Consider the following 19,588-nt stretch of genomic DNA (forward strand, 5'->3'; position numbering starts at 1 on the left):
CAGGGTTTCCACTACATCATTACAACCTGTCAAGATGTACAGTATTTACATACCCCCTCCCCCGCATATCTCATGTACCGTGAAGCAGTTTCTCTTCTCTGGAACTCCGAAAGTCTGAACTCTGAAGCACCATTTCAAACTTTCACTCTCCAGCACAAACACTAATATCGCTCTTGTCCATCAGCCGTTCTCACATCAGTCATTTCAGATAATGACTCTCAGCTGGGAGAGACACAGAGTGGAGAGACGGTGAGGCTGAGCAAAGAGTATCGGCAGACGAGCTTGCATCTCCCTCCCTTGTTCTTGGTGTATAAGGATGAGATGGGGATGAGGAGCGTGCGGGTAACTATCAGTTATCAGCGTGAGGATTAGGGACTGTCATCAGCAGCCATATGCCTCATATTACCCTCCTGATGACACTAGATGGAGAGAGGGAAAAGAACGAGGAGGAGGCTCGGGGGAAGGATTACGCCTGCTCTAAGATTTCAGGGTAAAAGTCAGGTAGAGAACAGAGCCTGTCAAAGTAAAGTTTGATATATGCATATACTCTGGCGTACGAACGCACAGTTTCACATGCATACAAATTCACACAGATATACGAAGAAGCCCTGCAGCGCGAGCACTTTTCACTGCTGGGTTCCTAAGTGACACACAATGCAAGTTCCTGTTGTAGGGATTTGTGTGTGTGTGTGTGTGTGTGTGTGTGTGTGTGTGTGTGTGTGTGTGTGTGTGTGTGTGTGTGTGTATCTCATGGTAAAGCTGATACGCTTCCTTTCATGTTTTTTTTCTGCTGCAGGCTATGAATGTTGACTCTTATTCAGTACACTGGACACATATGTGCTTTTCATTGATCACAGAAGAAATAAGTATGTGCGTGAATGTGTGTGTATGTGTGTGAGTTTTTGTGCATCTTAAGGAAGGGGAGGGGTCAGTGGCGACAGCAATACAGTAAGTGTTTCCATGTGCTTCTCTTATTCATGAAGACGCACATAAACACACACACACAGGCTGACAAAGCATGCTGGCAGATCCATGTCAACAAAAACTCTCCCTCAGACACACACAGACACACATACATACACAAAAGCAGGGCTCGTGTGACTCATTAGGTGACTCAGGTCTTGACAGTAAAAATTACATCTGCAAACATTTACCGTATATTCATTAACAGCTGGTCCAAACTCATGACGAGAAGCACTTTAATGGATTTCACTGTTTCTGCTAAGCCAGCCCCGTGCTGCTCCATACGTTCCTACAGCTACATGTTTCCAAACGTCTCCTTCTTCTTCCTAATTCCACTTCCTCATTCACCATAGTTCCTGTGTGCTATCGGAGGGGCTATTTTGGGGCATTCACAAGAAGAAAAAAAAGAGAAACCAGGCACAGGATTTGCTGAAAGTGAGACGGCAGAAGTTCACAAACGAGAGAAATAATGACAAAAAATATATTCAGTTTTATGGTGTTCAGAAGGCGCTTTCTGTACTTTGAACGAGTTAAAAGGACAATATAGGTTTAATAATATGCTGACGAATGCAGTGTCTGTTGTGATATTTGTCTTAATCTCCTTACAAAGAAAAGCTGGATGGGATTCCAGCTTTAATGTGGCGGATTAATTAAAAAAAATGGGAGAAGTGAACCAGCTCGAATGATAATCAGAGTGAATGCATAAGTAATCGGAGCAACTTATGGCGTCTTTATCTCATTCGTACCCATTTGTGTGATGAATGAGGGCTTCTATTATTTATGTGTCATCCCATGAGAAAAAAAATACTTTGATATTGGCACTTACAAGATAGATTTGGGGGAGTTTTGACTCACAGCAGACCACCATGAAGAGGCAATAAGCACGTAGACAGACCATAGGTGTGAGCATGAGCGTGGGCACGGAGAAATTATATGCTTGTGGTCTGGCCTGGGGCTCATGTTAGTTTGTTAGAGGCGGTGTGTGACTTTTTCATACTGCAGTCACTGTGTACATTTATTATATATATATATATATATATATATATATATATGTATATTTATGTATATGTATATATATATACATATGTGTGTATTTGAGAGTGTGATGGTCTACACGTGTGAGTATGTGTATTCTTTCCACAGCCTGTCACTCGTGCTGCTGCTGAGTCTTTGGTAACTTACAGCGCCTGTGTGTGAGTGTGAGTGTGTGTGTGTGAGTGAGTGTGTGTTTAAGCTTTTGTTTAATTTCTACTTCCTGTTTTATTCTTGGCCTAATCCAAACGCAACACAGCTGTGCAGTCAGCCAGAGAAAGAGGGCTTGGGGGATGGGTTGCCAGGTCCTGGTGAGTGCAGCCATGCTCTACAACTGCTACCAACAGATGGAAGGGAAATGGGGTTACCAGCTTGGACTTAACTTCTCTTTGTAGGCCAAACTGACCCCCACCCTCCCCTCTGTCATTTCATCATAATACTATGCTTAAATCTCTGTATTTTGGTGTTAGCTTCTTTAGCTCCCCCTTTTTTCACAGTAGTTGGAGGCTTAGACTGTGGAAGGCCATACATGCCAGGAAAAATAAATATAAATAAATGTCAATTAAAAAAAGAAAGACATAATACACGGGCCTATTGAGTCAATATTGTGACCGCCTGAAAAAAACCCCAAAAGGTTCATGAACATTTGATGTATAATTCTGATTCAGTATCATCATTTAGACACATCTCGGTGCAGAAGTATTCACCTGGTTGTCATTTTGCAGTTTCTGGGGTCGGTCACAAGAGCTCCCGGAGATTTAAACTGTTTTTTCCCCACTTTTCTCTTTAGGTCCTCCCTGTAGCATTTTTATTCACCATTGTACACCATTTTTACTGGTTAAAATGATTACTGAAGAGCAAAGTTCACTGAATTAATTAGTTAATTAGTCACTAATTATCTAATCTAGGAAGTAAAATATAAATTAGGTACATCTGCTCAACTGCTTGTTATCGCAAATATCTAATCAGGGACTCACATGGCAGCAACAGCAGGCAGACATAGCTAATACGACCTGCTGAAGTTTAAACCAAGCATCAGAATGGAGAAGAGAAGTGATTTAAGGTGGCATCATCAGTGACGCCAGCCGTGCTGGTCTGAGTATTTCAGAAACCGCTGATCTGCTGGGATTTTCCCACACAACTATCTCTAGATTTTACAGAAAATGGTCCAAAAAAGAGGAAATATTCCGTGAATGGCAGTTCTCTGAAACAAATGAAAATGCCTTGTTGATTTCAGAGGTCGTAGGGGAACGGGCAGATTGCTTCGAGGTAAAAAGAAGCCACCGCCCGATACAACCAAGGTATGCAGAGGAGCACATGTGAATGCACAGGATGTCAAACTTGGATGGGCCACAGCAGCAGAAGACCACAAAGCTCAAATCATCTCACAGTGATTGAACATGCCTATGCCAAATCTGCACCAACTACGTGATGCTACCAATATGGATCAAAATCTCTGGAGACTTTTTCCAGCACCTTGTTGAATCTATGCCATAAAGAGTTAAAGGTACAGTGTGTAAAGTCTCACAACTAGATGTCAGTAAATTGCAGATTCCAGTCATCCGCATTCTGATTTCTTGCCCTTCACAATTCAAGTGCACAGTGTTTTGACGCTGTTAGTGGCCATCAGTGAAACCTTCCTTGAAGTGGCTTTAATCGTTGGACACTTATATACACACACACACACACACACCAAGGGCGTCGATTTGGCATGGACGGAGGGGACATGTCCCCACCAATAATTTGATCGCTTCTTCTAAAAAAAAACCCCAAACCCGATAGAAAGAAAAAAAAAGATTTGTCAGCGTCTCATTCACTCAGCGGTGCAGAAAGAGTTAAATTACGTTCTCTACTGGAGTCCGACCTCATGTGACAAATATGGCCAATGTGATTGGCTGAGCCTTTCAGGGAGCTCTGTTTAGTTTCAGCAGCGGCAAACCTGCGCTGAGAGGAGGACGGTAGCAAAGAGGAAGAACGTGCATATAAGAAAGTATTTTTCAAAGTAACCTGTAAGTCACTTAAAGCCAAGCTCACTCATAAAATGTGTCCGTCATAATAACGTTACAGGCTATGCTAGGCTTTGGCCCACATCAGTCTAAAATTGTATGCAACCATGAATTACGTGTTTTGGAAACTAACTGCACAACAGGCAGCTCTATTAGTTCTCCCAGTCTCAGAGCAACATTTCTAATTTTGATTGAAACTGTCAGAGAAAACGGCAGCCTCGAGCAAGCCAGGATATTAGTTTACAGAGGCTGTTAGAATTATATGTCTCAACGTTAAAATGTTGGTGACACAATAATTTTATCCTAGTGGCACTGACATATTCATAGGGTTAATTTTTGAGACAAAATATCATGAGGTAGTCATGATTTTGCAAATATTCCACCTTGTAGTGCAGTTTGCACTACAATTGTTAGGCTGCTGATGTAAATTGATTGATTAGTGTAGATTTGACAAAGAATCTGAATTGACATGTCTCGCTTTTTATATGGCACGAATCAATGTGTTATTTTATCAAGAGGCAATATGTCCTAGTGCAGTCAGAGGGGAAAAGCCAGGGCCAAAGGTGAGGCACATCAAGCACAGAATAATAATTTTGTGGTCATCTTAGATGAGTTTTATGGACAAAAACCACCAGTTCATTTAGTGTTCCCTTAGTGCTAATGTATAAGAGAAGTTGGTGTACTATAACTGAAGTAATCGTGTTAAGATAAGATAAGATTACCTAGAATACAATAAGTATAATATACTGTACACAACTGTACAGAATAGAATAAAATAGTAGAATAAAATAGAATAAAATATACATTAGGATAAAAATAGAATACAAATGTTATATACAACTGAGTAAAAATACAACTTACAACGTCCTATTGCACATGTGTGTGTTTGATCAGCTGCAAAAGTCTTTGTTGTGGAGTCTGACAGCAGGAAAGACCTGCGAAATCGCTCCATCCCACATTTAAGTCCTTAAAGTTATATTCTTTTATTGTCTTGACTGTATTTGAAGCTATTTTTATTTTTGTATGATACCTGATTGATGTGGAATAAAATCAAAGTAAACTAAAGTCTAAAATACTTAGTCAGTCATTTGTTTAGTAGTAATTTAACATTATATAATTCACATATAAAACTATGAATTGTAATTTTAAATGGTCTAATAGCATGTAGAATAGCATATGTAGGCAAGTATATTTCTCCTTTTTTTTAATCAAGAAACAAAGACGAAAAGGAAAAAAAAAGAAACAGGGCAGGGTTCGGTGGTTGAAACACCCGTCCCCACCAATGCCAAAACCAAATCTACGCCCTTGACACACACACACACACACACCTTTTATCTAAGTGCTAAAGAGATTGTACTTCTATAGATTAAAATTAGTTTTTCTCTGGTATGTGAGACGAATATTTTTTGGGCAGCTGGGATTTCTATTTTCATTGCAATACTGGAAGTGACCACCTGGAAAAATTAGCACCAAGGTGTACAGATCTCTTAATTATTCTTAATTAGTCTGAGGTTCAGGATAAGCATAAACACATCCATCAATACGGCTAGTTATCCAACTGTGGGAGTCTTTACCAGCTGATTCTAACTGTAACAAACCATCACCTCCTGGCCATGGCTTGGCCGTTTTTCCACATATCTGCAAACGCTGTATCATCTTCCATCTTTGTTCTGCTGGATGTATAATGTACTGTTTAATCCACTTGTTGGAAGGAAAATTCACATTCACATTATACAAAGCAAACATTCCTCCAAATCTCCTGCTTCTCCATTGGTGCCTCACCTCTTGAGAGATGGTAATGCGGGGGAAATCAAACATTTTTTCTGAGGAGCCAGCCCTCAAGACATTCAAATGAGGCAATACATTTCGATTCATATTCCAGGTGCAGTTTCTGGAGTGTTTAAGTGATGAGAGTAGCAATCAGAAGCAAAGAGCTGGACTCTCAAGCTCGGCTGAAGTCACGGCTCTTGGTTCGCTTCAGTCTTGTCTGCCTGTGGAGAGCTGAGGCATCTCTCTCTGGTCTCACAGCCCAGCACAGCACATTCATTATTAATCTACCACAGTCTCTCCCTCCTTCTCGGCTCAGCCAATTACAGTTGTGCCCCTGCGACTGCTGCCTGTCTCATTTGACGCTGCGCTGGTTGGCTTTGATGTCTCTATCAAAACGAAAGAGCCGGGGACCGAGTCTTAATAGAGCAGAAGGGGATTATGTGACTGCCAGCCCCTGGGGGTGGAACAATTTTTAAAATATATATGTTTAATTCATACTTTATTTTATTATCAGGAGACTTTGGGCCAAGCTTTAGCCAGGGTCTTGCCACTTTCTGCACTGCTATCACAGCAACATGCTTGTTAATCCTGTTACCCTTTCATTTGGGGAACCACACAAGGCTGCAAGCAGAGCAGGCTCGTCTACCAGAGGCCTCGCACTCCTCCCTCCTGGGCTGGCAGCCTTTCCTTCCTCTGCTCATTTCATATGGAGAACGCCTTTATTAACCAGCAGAAGCCACTCCACATGCAGTGCTGATACTCTGGTATGAAGTTGGGCTGCTTTGGCTCATAAATGTTAATGTTTTTATTAGGGTTCAGAGGTCAGTTTGCTTCTCAGAAAAATCTACTGGTGCTTGGCAGGAATGTAACAAAAACCACAAAAGCGAGGTTGCAAACTCCAATCGGCAGCCATGTTTCCAAATATAATCAACCAATTTCTGCTTCTCTCACTACACTGCTATTAGATGCTTGCAGCTCCCTGGTTCCACTCAGTGTTATTTGTTTAAAGTGGGCTCTTCGCCCTCAGTTGAACTTCTAACAACAATCCTTCCATCACTTCCCTAACTCAGGTCCCACTCGCTATTTGCAGCACTGACCTTTAAAGCAGGAAGTTACTGTTAACACAGCTCCAACGACAACCTGCTTTACAGCATTTTTTTTCCTCCCCCCTCTCACCAGGGACAGCGCTCTGGACAAAAGTACCGTCTCACACATGTTAAAAATTTAGATTACAGGGTCTGGGTGCCGTCACTTAAAATTACGACTTCATTTGACAGCAGCGGTGTCAAGTTAAAAGACCGCAATAGCCGCGATGCCTGATGACAACTGCGCACTTCAAAAATTCATTTCATTCTGCATGATTTTCATTAACGGAAAACAGCAGCTCTATTACATAAAGCTGTGATGTAATTTTGTGAGCATGACTCAAAGCAGCGGGGAACCCCACGCAGAAGATGCATGTCAAAGCTGCTTTCATTATCAAAAAAAAAAAAAAAAAAAAAGACAACATTGCATACATTTATTAGGGATGGACGCCAATTCTAATACATGCAAATTCACCATTGTCCTTGAAATGTAGTGTCAACATTATTGCAAACACTTGTCTCCCTGCTGTTTTGTGTATTATATTTTTATTATCTTAGGATAAAAAAAACATTAACAATTACATGGGATGCCTTGTTCTGCATAATTTAACATATACACAGTGGGAACAGGAATGGCAATGCTTTAGACATCATCACAGCCTCTTTATAACCCCCGCCCACCCCCAACCCACTGCCCGCATGCAGTTTGCACTGCACAAAGGCCAAAAGTCACGTGAGACAGCCTGCAAAGAGCACAAGAAGCATTCACAGTAAAGGAATATAGGAAGGAGGAGAGGATGGAGGGTGGGGGAGAGTAAAAGATGAGGAGAAGAGAGGGAGTGAAACAAAGTGACTGCAGCACTGGCCTTGGTTTAGACAGGAGAAGAGCAGCATAGTCCTCGTATATCATTCTAGCTTCTCCCACACTTCAACTCCCATCTCCTGATTGTGGTACTCTTTCCATTGTCTTTGACACAAAAAAAGTTTGTTATATATGCATGTATATATGTATATACATATATGTATGTATATATATATAAACACAGTTTTATAGCTACAGCACCTTTTCCCATGGGGCAACAGTGTCAATACCTCGCACATGGTTCATGGCCGTGCCAAAGAGGAAAAAAAAAAAAGAAAAAACAAAACAATATATTGGTCAGGATATTTCATCTTTTTTTTTCCCTAAAATTGGCATTTGACATGATGATATTCTATTGCCGTCTGGGGGAGGGAAGGGACAAAGGTTCTTCTTTTGAGTTTATATTCAAGTTTTCTCCTTTTTTTCTGCTGTATAATTTCTTCCTTTTTCCTGTTTAAAAAGAGTTCACACTTTTGTGATTTGCGTGTGCTGCTCTTCATCAAAAGGTTCATTTTCCGGATCTGAGTCAGTGGTGTCAGAGTATCGATAATGGTCTGGCTCATTGTCGCTAACGTCGGGGGTGACTGATGTTGAAGTACTAGCCTCGGAGTTCGGCTCCTCCACGGTTTTCGTAAAGTACAACTTCACCTGGAAACCAAGACGAGATGATCACAAACAAGTCTCGTCACTGCTCTTTTCAGTTAAAAATGCAAAGTGAACTGACAGCAGATATACGGTTATTCAACACCAGAAAGATTACGGCACTTACTTTGAAGTTTGGTGAGAAGTAGCGGTTAGCTTTGTCTTTGTTGGCCTTGTCCAAGTCGTTCTTATTAAGTGTCAGGATGAGATAGTCCTTGTCCCTGTCGCTTTCTTTGCTGCTTTCCTTCTTCTCCTCCCTGTAGTTTTCTCTCCAGTTGTCCTTGCACTCGGCACTTTGCAGTTGGCCCTGTCCCGGTCGGCCTGGTCCAGGTCCCTGTCCCGGAAGACCCTGCCCTGGTGGCCCCTGCTGGCTCTCTAAACTGTTCACTGCCCCGTTCTCCATCTTGTCCCCACTCTCCTCTGGTCCAGGGATGAAGAAAGTGTTCACCCAAAAATGAAACATTTTGTCCTGGAGGGGCAGAGGTTACAACAGATTGAGTGAATGAAGTATCGAAAGGTAACTTTACAGGTTTTTGATCAGGTTTCTTTCCAAAATCAGTCGTTCTAGCTATGGCTGATGGGCCATTTTTTACTGTCAACAAATTCAGAGTAAAGCCAGCCTTGCACTAGTCAGTTTAAGCATTTTCCAACCTCTGTGCACCCTGTACATTTCTTTCTACCAATGCACTATTCTACTCCTGTTTCAGAAGCGTTTGTTAAAAACTGCACCCAGCCATTTTAGGAAATTAGCGAGCATTTAACAGTGTAGTTTTTAGCAAACACTACTCAAACAGGAGTAAACAGTGAATTTCTTGGGGTCTATTTTCAGCTGTGGGTTAATATAAATTTCAGTATTTATGGCAGCAGGACAGCGAATGAGGGATTTACCTCAAAATAAACTGCAGTTGCCCTGCTTGTGGTCCTGAAGGAACATGCCAATGGTGTGCCTAATTGATCTGTTTTTAATAGTTTTTGGGACAAAACTGGCCTGCAGCACAGAGACCCACGATATTAAAAATACCACATTTTTGATTTTTGGTTTATTCGTGAGAACTGTGGCAATAAAACCGTAATTGCTGGCACCCTGCTAAGTGTGAAAATGCTTAGTCGTCTTATCGTTCTGTGACCTAGTCACTTTATGGCATGCAGCGGCTGAAATAAGCTCCTAAATTAGACTGAGCAAATGAAGCCGCAATGAAATTTCCCAAACACAGACAACTAACCTTCTTCAACATCTTATTTTGTTTATGGAAGAACTCCACTTTGATGTCTCCGCAGACTGGGAGCGGCTGGGGAAATTCAAAAAACATATGCTTGTCCTCGCGCCGTGTGTGAGCGGGGTTCGACGTGTGAATCTTCACTTTCAGCTGGTACACCACAAACTGGGGATCTGGAAAAAGTGTTGACGTTGTACAGGGGTGAGGAGCATGATGGGTGAGATTTGTGAGAGGGGAAAGGGGGGAGTGGGAGAGAAGAGACAGAAAGCACAATAAGAGGAGTGAGCGACAGTGGAGGAGGGAGTAAATCAGGAGGGTGAGACAGGATACCAGTGTTATTACATGAGTTTGACAAAAGAAAACTGTACAGCACACCACCACCTCCCACCCACTGAGTAAGTGCAAAAAAAAAAAAGTGATAAAACATTATATTAAAATTAAGGAGGAGAAAGGGAAAGTTAACAGGCCACAAAATGTAACACCCAAATAGACCCAGAACCAGAGACACAGGACCCTATTCTGATAGACAGTCATTGGTTTGGTCTTGGACCAGCGCAACACGTTGCATTTAGAAGAATTTTAACCCTTTCTTTTTCCTGTCAGGGTGGAGGGTGGTGCTGGAGGTGACTTCATGTGCCCCTAAGCTTTTCCTTTCCTGCTAAGCAACATGTCTACCTCAGACTGCTCCTGCCAGCTGGATCTCTGGGGCCATATAAAAACAAATGAGTGAAAAAATAATAATGGATGAAAGGCTCATTTACCCCAATGCCAATTCCCTTTCTTGAAGCCCTGAGGGGTCGGCTCGCTCCTGTTTTTAATGGTACTGTCCCCTTAGAGAGAAAGAAGGAGATTATCACAAACAGGGCCTGGCTGGCCTGTCAGGGGCTTGACAGCACAGCAGGTACAAAACACAAGTGCTCTACACAAATATTTACATCTACATAGCTTTTCTTAATAACAACATTCAATCCGTGGCTTCAAAGCAGAGTTGTGCATCTTACAAAAACGTTTGACAAGGCACCTAGTGTGCACATGAGAAACACAAAGGGGAAGAAACAAAGGGGGAACTTTGAAATTGCTGAAAATCAAACGACCAAAATGCGTCAGTTTTCTTTGGTGGCAATAAAGAGAGAAGTGTTTGACATTGAGCAGTTTCTAGCAATTAAACTAGTTTCTATTTTATCACTGCAGTGAGCTAAGAACTAGGAAAGCTAGAAAAACAAACTGCAAAACAGAAAAAAAGCGATGCATGTATATGAAGACGTCAAACTCAGAATAGGGCCTTTTTAAGCAGAGGGTTAGCAGGAAAAAAAAAAGAAGGATCGATACAGTCAGGGGTGTGCAGCACAGTCACGTGTAAGGGTAAAGAAGTCACCGACATGAAGGAAGCAGAGGTTGCTTTTTCTGACCGACAGCTAAAAATGGACAAATTCAGATACGAGGAGAGCACAACATCGTATGACTCAGATGCATTTGAGCAGATAAGCAGAATTATTTCACTTTTTTTAACCCCCTCCTCAGGCTAAAACAGAGCACTATTTAAACACTAAAAAAGGTTTTCTACATGCAGCTAAACATTCTGCATTGATGTGGACATGAAAGATGAAACACAGGGAACGAAATTAAATTGAGAAGAGTGACATTATTTGCTTAGAAATTTGGGGAAATCACTAAAGTTAGCACTGCAGTAAGCATTTGGTTTTGATGGCTGTTTTTAAAAAAAAATAAAAAAAATCAAACGGGTTGGACTGCTTGCATTTGTCACTACGCCAACAGGGGAGAACAAGTGCAAATGTTTGCAGACATCATTTTACAGCCGTCATATCAATTAAACTCCGAGCAAACATGCAGTGATATGTAAATACTTATAACTGAGTGGCTGTTACCGTCAGTGACTTACCGAGTGCTGCGCTATTGTTTGCTAAAATTACCGCCATCGAAATTCCTCTCGACTTTAAGTTACTTCCTGGTTCAGCCTTAGAGAAACATGTAAAACCTGTGCTTATGTAGCTACTACTATAGGATGCACCCTCCTCTATACGAGGGCATGCTGTAATTCTTCTCGATAGCGAGCATAGAAAATGAAACCACACAGAATCTGACTCCTATAAAAGTCCCTCCCTCGAGAGGAGCCAAAAAAACATTAAAATTAATGGCTCGACTTTGCAGCTTTCGGAGCTAATAAAAATCTTAAAAGGCTTCTATGAAAAAAAAATCTGAAATTTTTGTTAAGACAACCAGTGGGGATCTGGTTCACCGGGCTTTTCTGTGAGCAGCAACAAGAAGACTTGATTGATACAAAGCTGCCCTTGTTAGTTAAATACAGCATGAAATTCAGCTGTACTCAACAAGGCTATTAAAAAATAAATAAAACAGAAACAGCAGAGGACGACTTGGCTCCACCACAGATGACCTGCAATGCTCTACGGTGCTACGCTGCAGTGTGGGTTAGCCCCACGGTGCACCACACATGCAAGGCCCTCGCTCTGTCTGAACAGCGGTATGCATGCCTACGCCCTAGATTGGAGTTGAAGTTGAACATGAGCGTGACTCACTGCAGGTGCCCCCGCTGAACATAGGGAGAGTCTCAAACACCATTTTATGGAAGAGCAATGCCACAGGCTTGTACTCCAGCTGGTGCTTCAGTAGGTAGCTGTAGTAGTAGACGTAGCGGCGCTGGCTCGGGATCGTTACTCCCTGCAAACAAAAGCAACAATGTTTAAACCAGGGGTGCCAAACATGAAGCCCAGGGGCCGGAATTGGCGCGGAAAAGAGTCCACTCTGGCCCACTGGACGGTTTTAAAAAAAATGGAAAGGATGACATGAATTTGAGACTTTTAAGTGTATTTTATTATTTTATAAGTTTTATGGCTTTTCCCCCATAACCAGTCATACTAAACCAGTGTAAATAAGTAACAGATAAACGAATAACAGAAAGTTCCCGATTAGTCACTATCTACTATAGAAATGTATGATTTTAAAGTGGGATTACAGCAAAAAGAAAAAAGAAAGAAAATAAATATTTTTCATTTTATGATTACAGGACAGTCTTTTTCTGTAATTTTACACATTTCTTACATTTTAAGCGCAAAGCAGCATTTTTTAATCATGTAGTAAAACTGACATGTGTTGATGAAACTACACTACTATTACTTATGTTAAAATATCTCAGGGATTAATTGTGTAGTGAAACTTTTTTAGACTGACAGAAAAGGGAGTTTCATTGGTTCGGCACACTTAAGATCAAAGTGGGCCGTATCTGCATGTGGCCCACAATGCAAAATGAATTTGACATCTGTGGTTTCGACGCAGATGAGGGACGCAGGATGCAACATGAGATCACCTTCGAGTTTATCCATTTAATATGTATTACTTCTTAAAACAGAGCACTGGTGCCTGAAATTATGCTTCTGTTTTCTATGTGTGTTCAAATCTTTGCAACCTTGATAATTATTAGTGAAAATCAACTCAGTCATCTTGCATGCTCTCTCTCTCTTTTTCTTAGCTTGAACATAAAATTTACTTTCAATTTGAAACCAATTAAGCAGGATGTGGCTCATCAGTCACTGCCCTGCTTGATGCAACTGCTCTAAAAAGTAATAAAAGCCTTCTGAATCCAAAGCATTTGTTTCGTGATCTCACCTTCTTGTCCCTTGTCCTGACCTCCCCATAAAAGTCAAGTGCTTCTTGGGCCTCCTGGAATTTCCCACGATGGAGGAGATACGCGCAGATCATGACTCCGGTGCGGCCCTTCCCGGCCTTACAGTGGATGGCCGCCACGTGATTGTCATCCTCACTGAGCCACTGGTCCAGGTCTTCACAAAACGGCTTAATTAGCTCCAGCTGAGGAGGGTTATGGTCTTCGAAGGGGTACTGTGCAACTGAGGTGTGACAGGATGCAAGCCCACGCAAAGTTGTGATGAGAGAGAGGAGGGGGGGTGGGGGGGTGGAGGACAGTGCAAACAGGTCAGCAGAGACAAGGTGGGCAGGAAGATGCTGAGTATTTTGAGAGATCTGACGACCTTGTGCATCATCAGGCCTTCAGGTGGGCTTTTATTTCTTAAAGACAGCATTTATAGAAAACGTGAAGCAGCCTACCTCTGCAGTTAAATTTGGCAGTATCGTAGTGTCTTTCTGCACAGCTGAAATGTCAAGAAAATCCCCCCCAGAAAACTCCAGTTAGCAATCACACAAGAGGAAGCTGGTAAGTAAACAAAGATGAGCTCAGATGCAAACAAAATGTAGAAACTTACAGGTTGTAGATTTTGTAGTGGTTTTTATGCTTTGAATCCAAAAACCTGTCCGCAGAAAAATCATCATTAGATCGATGTGAGATCAAAGTGCCAGAGCAAAACAAATAAACTCATGTACTGCAGAATAAACTGCATGTTTGTGATATTACCCTTTACCAAGATCACACTTACCGTACTACATCATCTATATTGTTTCTGTACACGCCTTCAAGTCTCTCTGCTGGAAAGCCCATTGCAATGATATTTGGGTAAATATCTGTTCAAGCAGTCAAGGAAATGTACAATCTGCAGGAAATCAAGAGGGAGCTACTACCAAGGCTCCCAGCATCAGAACTAAAGCTTTTAAAGGAAAGGACTGCTTAAAAGAATTTGCCATTACAGCACAACTTCAAGAATGCAGAGATGAGTGAAAGGGTTGAGAAAAGTTTTAGTCCATGCCATTATAAGAGTGTGATTGTAGTTATGGATAGACAGGAGAATACGGGAGGGGTGCTGGTCAGTATGTGCGTGCATGTTGTGACAGATGGCCTTGACAGTGAGAAGCAAGCAGTGACGGCAGGAGTAACAGCGCTCCTGCTTCAGCCAGGCCCACATGTGGGTGCATGAGTAGAGTCTCTGCTCCCTGACCTGCGTGTATTTTTAGAACCTAAAGTTATATTGGGATGATCGCAAATGTTCGGCTTATCTAGTCTGAATTCAGCCAGAGACATTTGAATATCTGCAAGATTGCAAGCAGGCAACATGAAGTCACACATGTAGGGAAGGGGGGGAAAAAAAAAAAAAAAGTTAACTCAAAAAACAAAAATGCTTTGTGCGCCGAGCTGCGAATTTGCAGGTGCAGAAAAAGGTGGTGTTTGCGTTTCAAATGGCTCCATATTTCCGCAAGAACGGTGAGGGAAAATGTCATGGCCAATTATATGGTGACATACATTCACTCTTAAAGGCGCACATCAGTGTCACATTGCACTGAAAAAGAATAATTTGGTTGGCATGCATGTCTTGAAGGCTCGGCTCCAACGCCTACCTGTAACTGAAGTCTGCTCGTCAGTCTAAGCTGTGGGATTTCACACTTTAACCACTGACTAAAGGGCAACCTTTTCTTACACTTCCTGTGCCACAACGTCAAAAATAGAAAGGCTGAATATTTCTAATTGGATGCGTTTCATTCTGTGCAGACTGTTTTTTCCCCCCTCAGAGTCAAATCACTTTTTAACTGGTCAGAATAATTTGACACACGCATCTGACAGCTCTGGCGAGAAAGCGCAGCCGGCAGCCTCTATGCAGCCCTCAACTTTCCTGGTGTGTGCAGTGCACATACAAGTACCTGTGGATGCAAAAAGCCCACAAGGTCAACTCTTTTGATTCAGTGTGCGCATACACAGCTCATTGTTCAATCAGCAGACCTACAAGTACAAAAAAAAGGTTTTCCACAAACCCAGGTCAACTGTACTACGGCAGACATTAATGCTGTTTCAGCCATTTTTGGGGAAATTTTCAGCAAAACCCCATCAGAGGATTTCAGTAAGTGCCTTCACGCCACCCCATGCAACCAGGCTATGCACAACACAGGCCTCGTACATAAATTCAAGCCAGCCCTATAGCAAATCTTTGAGGTTATTTGCATACAGCCAAGCTACTTCCTTGAAACTCAGCACAGCCGCCTAGCTGTATATCCTGTACTATAATAAACCTGTCGATTAAGGGCTCAAAAACCTAATTAGGAGATAAAAACAGGTTTTTAGTGCTTTATAACAGGCTACTCTAACCCGTGGATCTACAGGCAAAGTGGGTCCAGTCAGACTTTAAGTGATCTTTACAAACCTTCAGGGAGAACTTCAGCCCAGAGCATGGGGGTCTTGGTTTCTGCAGCTGGAAAGAGATGCATATGTTGGACCCCTGAAGGAAGCTCCAAGTAGGAGGAAAAAAAAAAAAAATCTGATGCTTTAGACACGCCTTTTCTTAAAAGCCAGCCCTGCCTCAGCTCTATGCATATGCCAAATCCACAACTGAGAACGAGAGAGGGGGGGAGACAGGGAGAGTGGGACCCAGCAGGAGCTAAGGTGGGGAGGACAGGAAAGGAGGAGAGCAGAGGAAAAGGGGCAAGCAGAGGGAGGGAGAATTAGGAGTGGGAGTAGTAAAGAAAAAGAGCAAAAGGAGAGGAGAGGTGGTGGGTTGAGAGGGTAAGAGAGGGAGAAAGCACTCAGACAGCAATGATGATACAAGATCACTGGCAACTCTATTTTAAGGGCAATTCCCAGAACTGTGATACTGCATTACATAACTGCAGAGAGCCCATATTGTTTTTAGACATAGTGCCAAACATGATAAAAGGGATAATTCGAAAGGGCCCACATCCAAACAAGAGGTGGCTTCAGACCAAAGAAAGATTCCACTTTTGAGTGGTGTACCCCATTCACACCTGCACAAAGCTGTAGAGGCACACCACAAGAGTCCTGCCACTGACAAGACATGACATTCGATTTACCACATTATAAAAGCAGGCGAGAAACATCAGATCAAATACTGTGAGGCACGCCTTTCATCAGCATCTGCAGTCACACATACATCATAGCTGACAGCTCTGCCTGAAATCACTTCACTATGTTTCTATCTATAGTGTCAAGTCAAGGTAACTAGCACTCAGCTTTACATCTGCACTTTCAGAAAAGAAAGAACAAAAAACACGCCACACAGCAAGGTTTTCAAGTTGCTAACAATAACAAAATTAAATTCTGTACATAAACACTCGAGCCCGCTCAACTCTTTGTATACTTTAAGGAACCAGATAGGGTTGGAACTTCCATTATTGATTAATCTGCCATTTCAGATTCTAGATTACTAACCCCCCACACACACACACCTCCACGACGCACACACACACCACCCATTTAGCCCAATAATAATGTGGAAAAAGTCCCAGAGCCCAGGTGGGATTTTCAAACGTCTTAATTTCCTCTTACAGTAAACTGATTACACCAAGTTTTCACATTTGAGAAGCTGGCTTTGTATTGTTTTTAGTTATATATATATGTATATATATATATATATATATATATATATATATATATATTAACAATAGAATATCATCTGACAACTTAATTCCGCCATAAAACCAAAAATGCCAAACTCTGGGACTCACAGAGGCGATCTCAACACATAAAGGCATATTAATTGAAACTTTTACCATTAACCAACTTTAAGCACTGTAGCAAATTACATTTTGCTGCCCAAAGTCAACCACTTCAGTTGCTATTCTAGCTTATCACAAGCCAAATAAGTAAAAGTACCAACTTTAGAAGCGGGAATACTGCACCAGTGAACCAGGTCAGCTATTGTCAGTGTCAGTCCTGCTGTGAAGACTGAAATTTAATTTCTTTAAATATTTTAATAGCCATCTTAACAAAAGGGAAAGGAGTTTTTAAACGTTTATATCCATCAGTGAACATTAAATCCATCAAGAAACACAGGTGAGAGGGGCAAGCCATTTGCTCGATTGTGTCAAAACAAACAAGAAACCCACCAGAAAATTAAACAAATCCAGATGTAAATGAAAGCCAAACATACCCTAAATAAATCCTAAGAGCGTCATATATGCTTACGAGAGGCACAGATTTAAAATGCTTAATATGGCCAAATGACTAACAATTTCACAACCTTCATCCAGGTTCACCCAGGCTAAATGCCCTGTCACATTTAAACACAGAGACCAATGTCCAGCTTAACAGAGGTTTCCAGCTGTGATGTTAGTGTGGTATTCATACGTGCCGCTTTGACAGATCCACCATCTTTCAAACATGCTGGGTGACAGCAAAGCTGCGCTGTCGGACCAACTAGCAGCTAGCTACGATAAGTAGCAGGGGAGCAATCTACCTCACGTTACTCCACCGGACTGGTTCCAGTGCTCTTAACCAGTGCAGCTAGAACATGTTAGTGACCAGTGGCCCGAAGGCTTTACAAATTAAGAAGGATACATGTTAAGTCCAGGTCGAAACCATCCTCTTGGTATCTCCTTTTGTTCCGACTGACCATTTCTTTTATAATCGACGACATTGTAGCAGGTGACAGGAGTCTATATGGGGTAACTGGTGAAAAGTTTATCTAGTATTGGCGGTTTGGCCGTTTACGTCGCAGTCACTGGGTCTGCTCTCGGTGGCTCACGGCTGAATTTTCCAGGTCCTGACAGAGAAGTGCTAGCCAGCAGTAGCGGTGGCTGTCGGTAGGATTAGAAAGGCTTCCTCTGGATCATAAAGACGGGCCTTGCTCTGCTCCTCCGCGGAGGCCCGACTTTCCCAATCCTGCAATTCGTTTTGCAAACACCCCCGGATAAAATACATGCAGGTGTCCTCAGAGGAAAATACTTCAGAATGCCGTGAAAGGTCCAAGCTGAAGGCTCAATGGCAGCTGCCGCGATTGACAGCAAGAAGACAGAGAACTCACCGGTTCTCTAAACCCGTATCCAGTCACTAAGACGTAGCTAGCTCGCTAGCTAACTAGCTAGCTAGCACAGCTAGCTAGCAACAATAGCTAATGCTACCTCCTTTTTCGATCCAAAAGCCCCCTAACGATTCAACATTGTCATCGACTGATTGCCAGGAACACATCTGAAAAAAAGTGACAGGCTCCACCTTCGATGTATAGAGACTATACAAAGTTCAGAAATGTGTACAGGCTGATTTGACAGTTCCGTCCCGGGAAATCATCTTCTTTTCTCGCTCCTCTAGCTCCAGCTGAACTCTCAGGCTCCCATCATGGCCTCCACAGAAGGAAAAAAAGAAGGTAGAGCAGGCTGGGATTTTAGAGTACGTATCACGCCGCCTTCATCGTTATAGTCCCACAGCTTAATGAAACCTGACAAACGCACACGTCTCTAATATGCTTTTACTAATTAAGAATACGCGCTGAAAAGCAAAATGCCTACACGAGTAATCGTTCTGACCCCGAAAAGCGTGATAATAGAATTATTTCGTGCTTGTGGCGGAAGGATAAAATGTGTTCGCTTACGACGCTCCCTTCTGTCAGTGATCACGTGTGATGTAATTAGGGAAGTTTCCAACATAATGTCACTTTTCGCGGTTTAAACTGTCATTTCGGGTATGGCAAGTATATCAGTGCAAACTGCCGACCACGAGTTTGCACTGCATTTGCTTTTACAGAGGAAATGCTTATGTGTTGACAATATCTCCCTTGGTTCGTTTGTTTTTTCAGTCTTCTCAAAGCAAGTAATTTATACCCAGGTTAATTGCATGATCATACACTTTGTCTACATGATGAACACCACCATAAATAAATAAATAAATAAATGAACAGGATTAAATCTGCATGATAAAATTGCGGACATAATAATCACAGGTGTGCGCAAACTGTGGAGTTAAATTCACAGTTAAATTTAGGGTGCATCCTTCACAATGTCATATACAGTAGTTATTCACTGTATTTAGAGTTAGAGCTGAAACGATCATGTTTGTGTGTGTGTGTGTGTGTGTTTGTGTGTGTGTGTGTGAAAATACAATCAGACTAATGAACAACAAAAACAGCAGCTCAATATTTGATGTATTTCATTCATACCAACAGAAGCCACCTTACCTCACTGTGTTTTAAATTTCATGAAAGCTTTAGAGACAGTTAAATGGATCCTTTGGTCACCGAATATAACACCCATAAAATGATCGCTTAATGTAAGACTGTGTGTCAACATCAGTCAGCATCTGGAAACAAGGAGGCTGGGCTTAGTCCATGTAACCTGACAGCTGTGCAGCTG

The 19,588-nt window shown here is 42.0% G+C and overlaps 1 protein-coding gene across 2 annotated transcripts; it reads right to left on the reverse strand.

Annotated features, from left to right (window-relative positions):
• Positions 1-7,276: 7,276 nt before the first annotated feature.
• Positions 7,277-18,608, reverse strand: ptena (phosphatase and tensin homolog A). 2 transcript variants are annotated; one of them, XM_005474212.4, is made up of 10 exons: positions 17,802-18,608; positions 14,002-14,086; positions 13,831-13,875; positions 13,676-13,719; positions 13,220-13,458; positions 12,133-12,274; positions 10,339-10,407; positions 9,584-9,750; positions 8,488-8,829; positions 7,277-8,366 (listed from the first exon to the last, which is right to left on the reverse strand). In XM_005474212.4, exons 1-10 carry the CDS (start codon positions 17,878-17,880, stop codon positions 8,184-8,186), a joined length of 1,395 nt encoding a protein of 464 aa, XP_005474269.1. In that variant the 5' UTR covers positions 17,881-18,608; the 3' UTR covers positions 7,277-8,183. The 2 variants fall into 2 exon arrangements, with proteins under 2 accessions (XP_005474269.1, XP_005474270.1); XM_005474213.4 differs by lacking the exon at positions 10,339-10,407.
• Positions 18,609-19,588: the final 980 nt, after the last annotated feature.

This window comes from Oreochromis niloticus, linkage group LG13, assembly GCF_001858045.2.
Source record: "Oreochromis niloticus isolate F11D_XX linkage group LG13, O_niloticus_UMD_NMBU, whole genome shotgun sequence".
Classification (NCBI taxonomy): domain Eukaryota; kingdom Metazoa; phylum Chordata; class Actinopteri; order Cichliformes; family Cichlidae; genus Oreochromis; species Oreochromis niloticus.

Coding starts and splice junctions, on each gene's coding strand:
- ptena (XM_005474212.4), bottom strand. CDS start 17,880: ATGTCGTCGATTATAAAAGAAATGGTCAGTCGGAACAAAAGGAGATAC. Junction 14,087..17,801: donor TTTCGACCTGGACTTAACAT/GTATCCTTCTTA, acceptor CTGCTTGAACAG/ATATTTACCCAAATATCATT. Junction 13,720..13,830: donor CACTACAAAATCTACAACCT/GTAAGTTTCTAC, acceptor TTGACATTTCAG/CTGTGCAGAAAGACACTACG.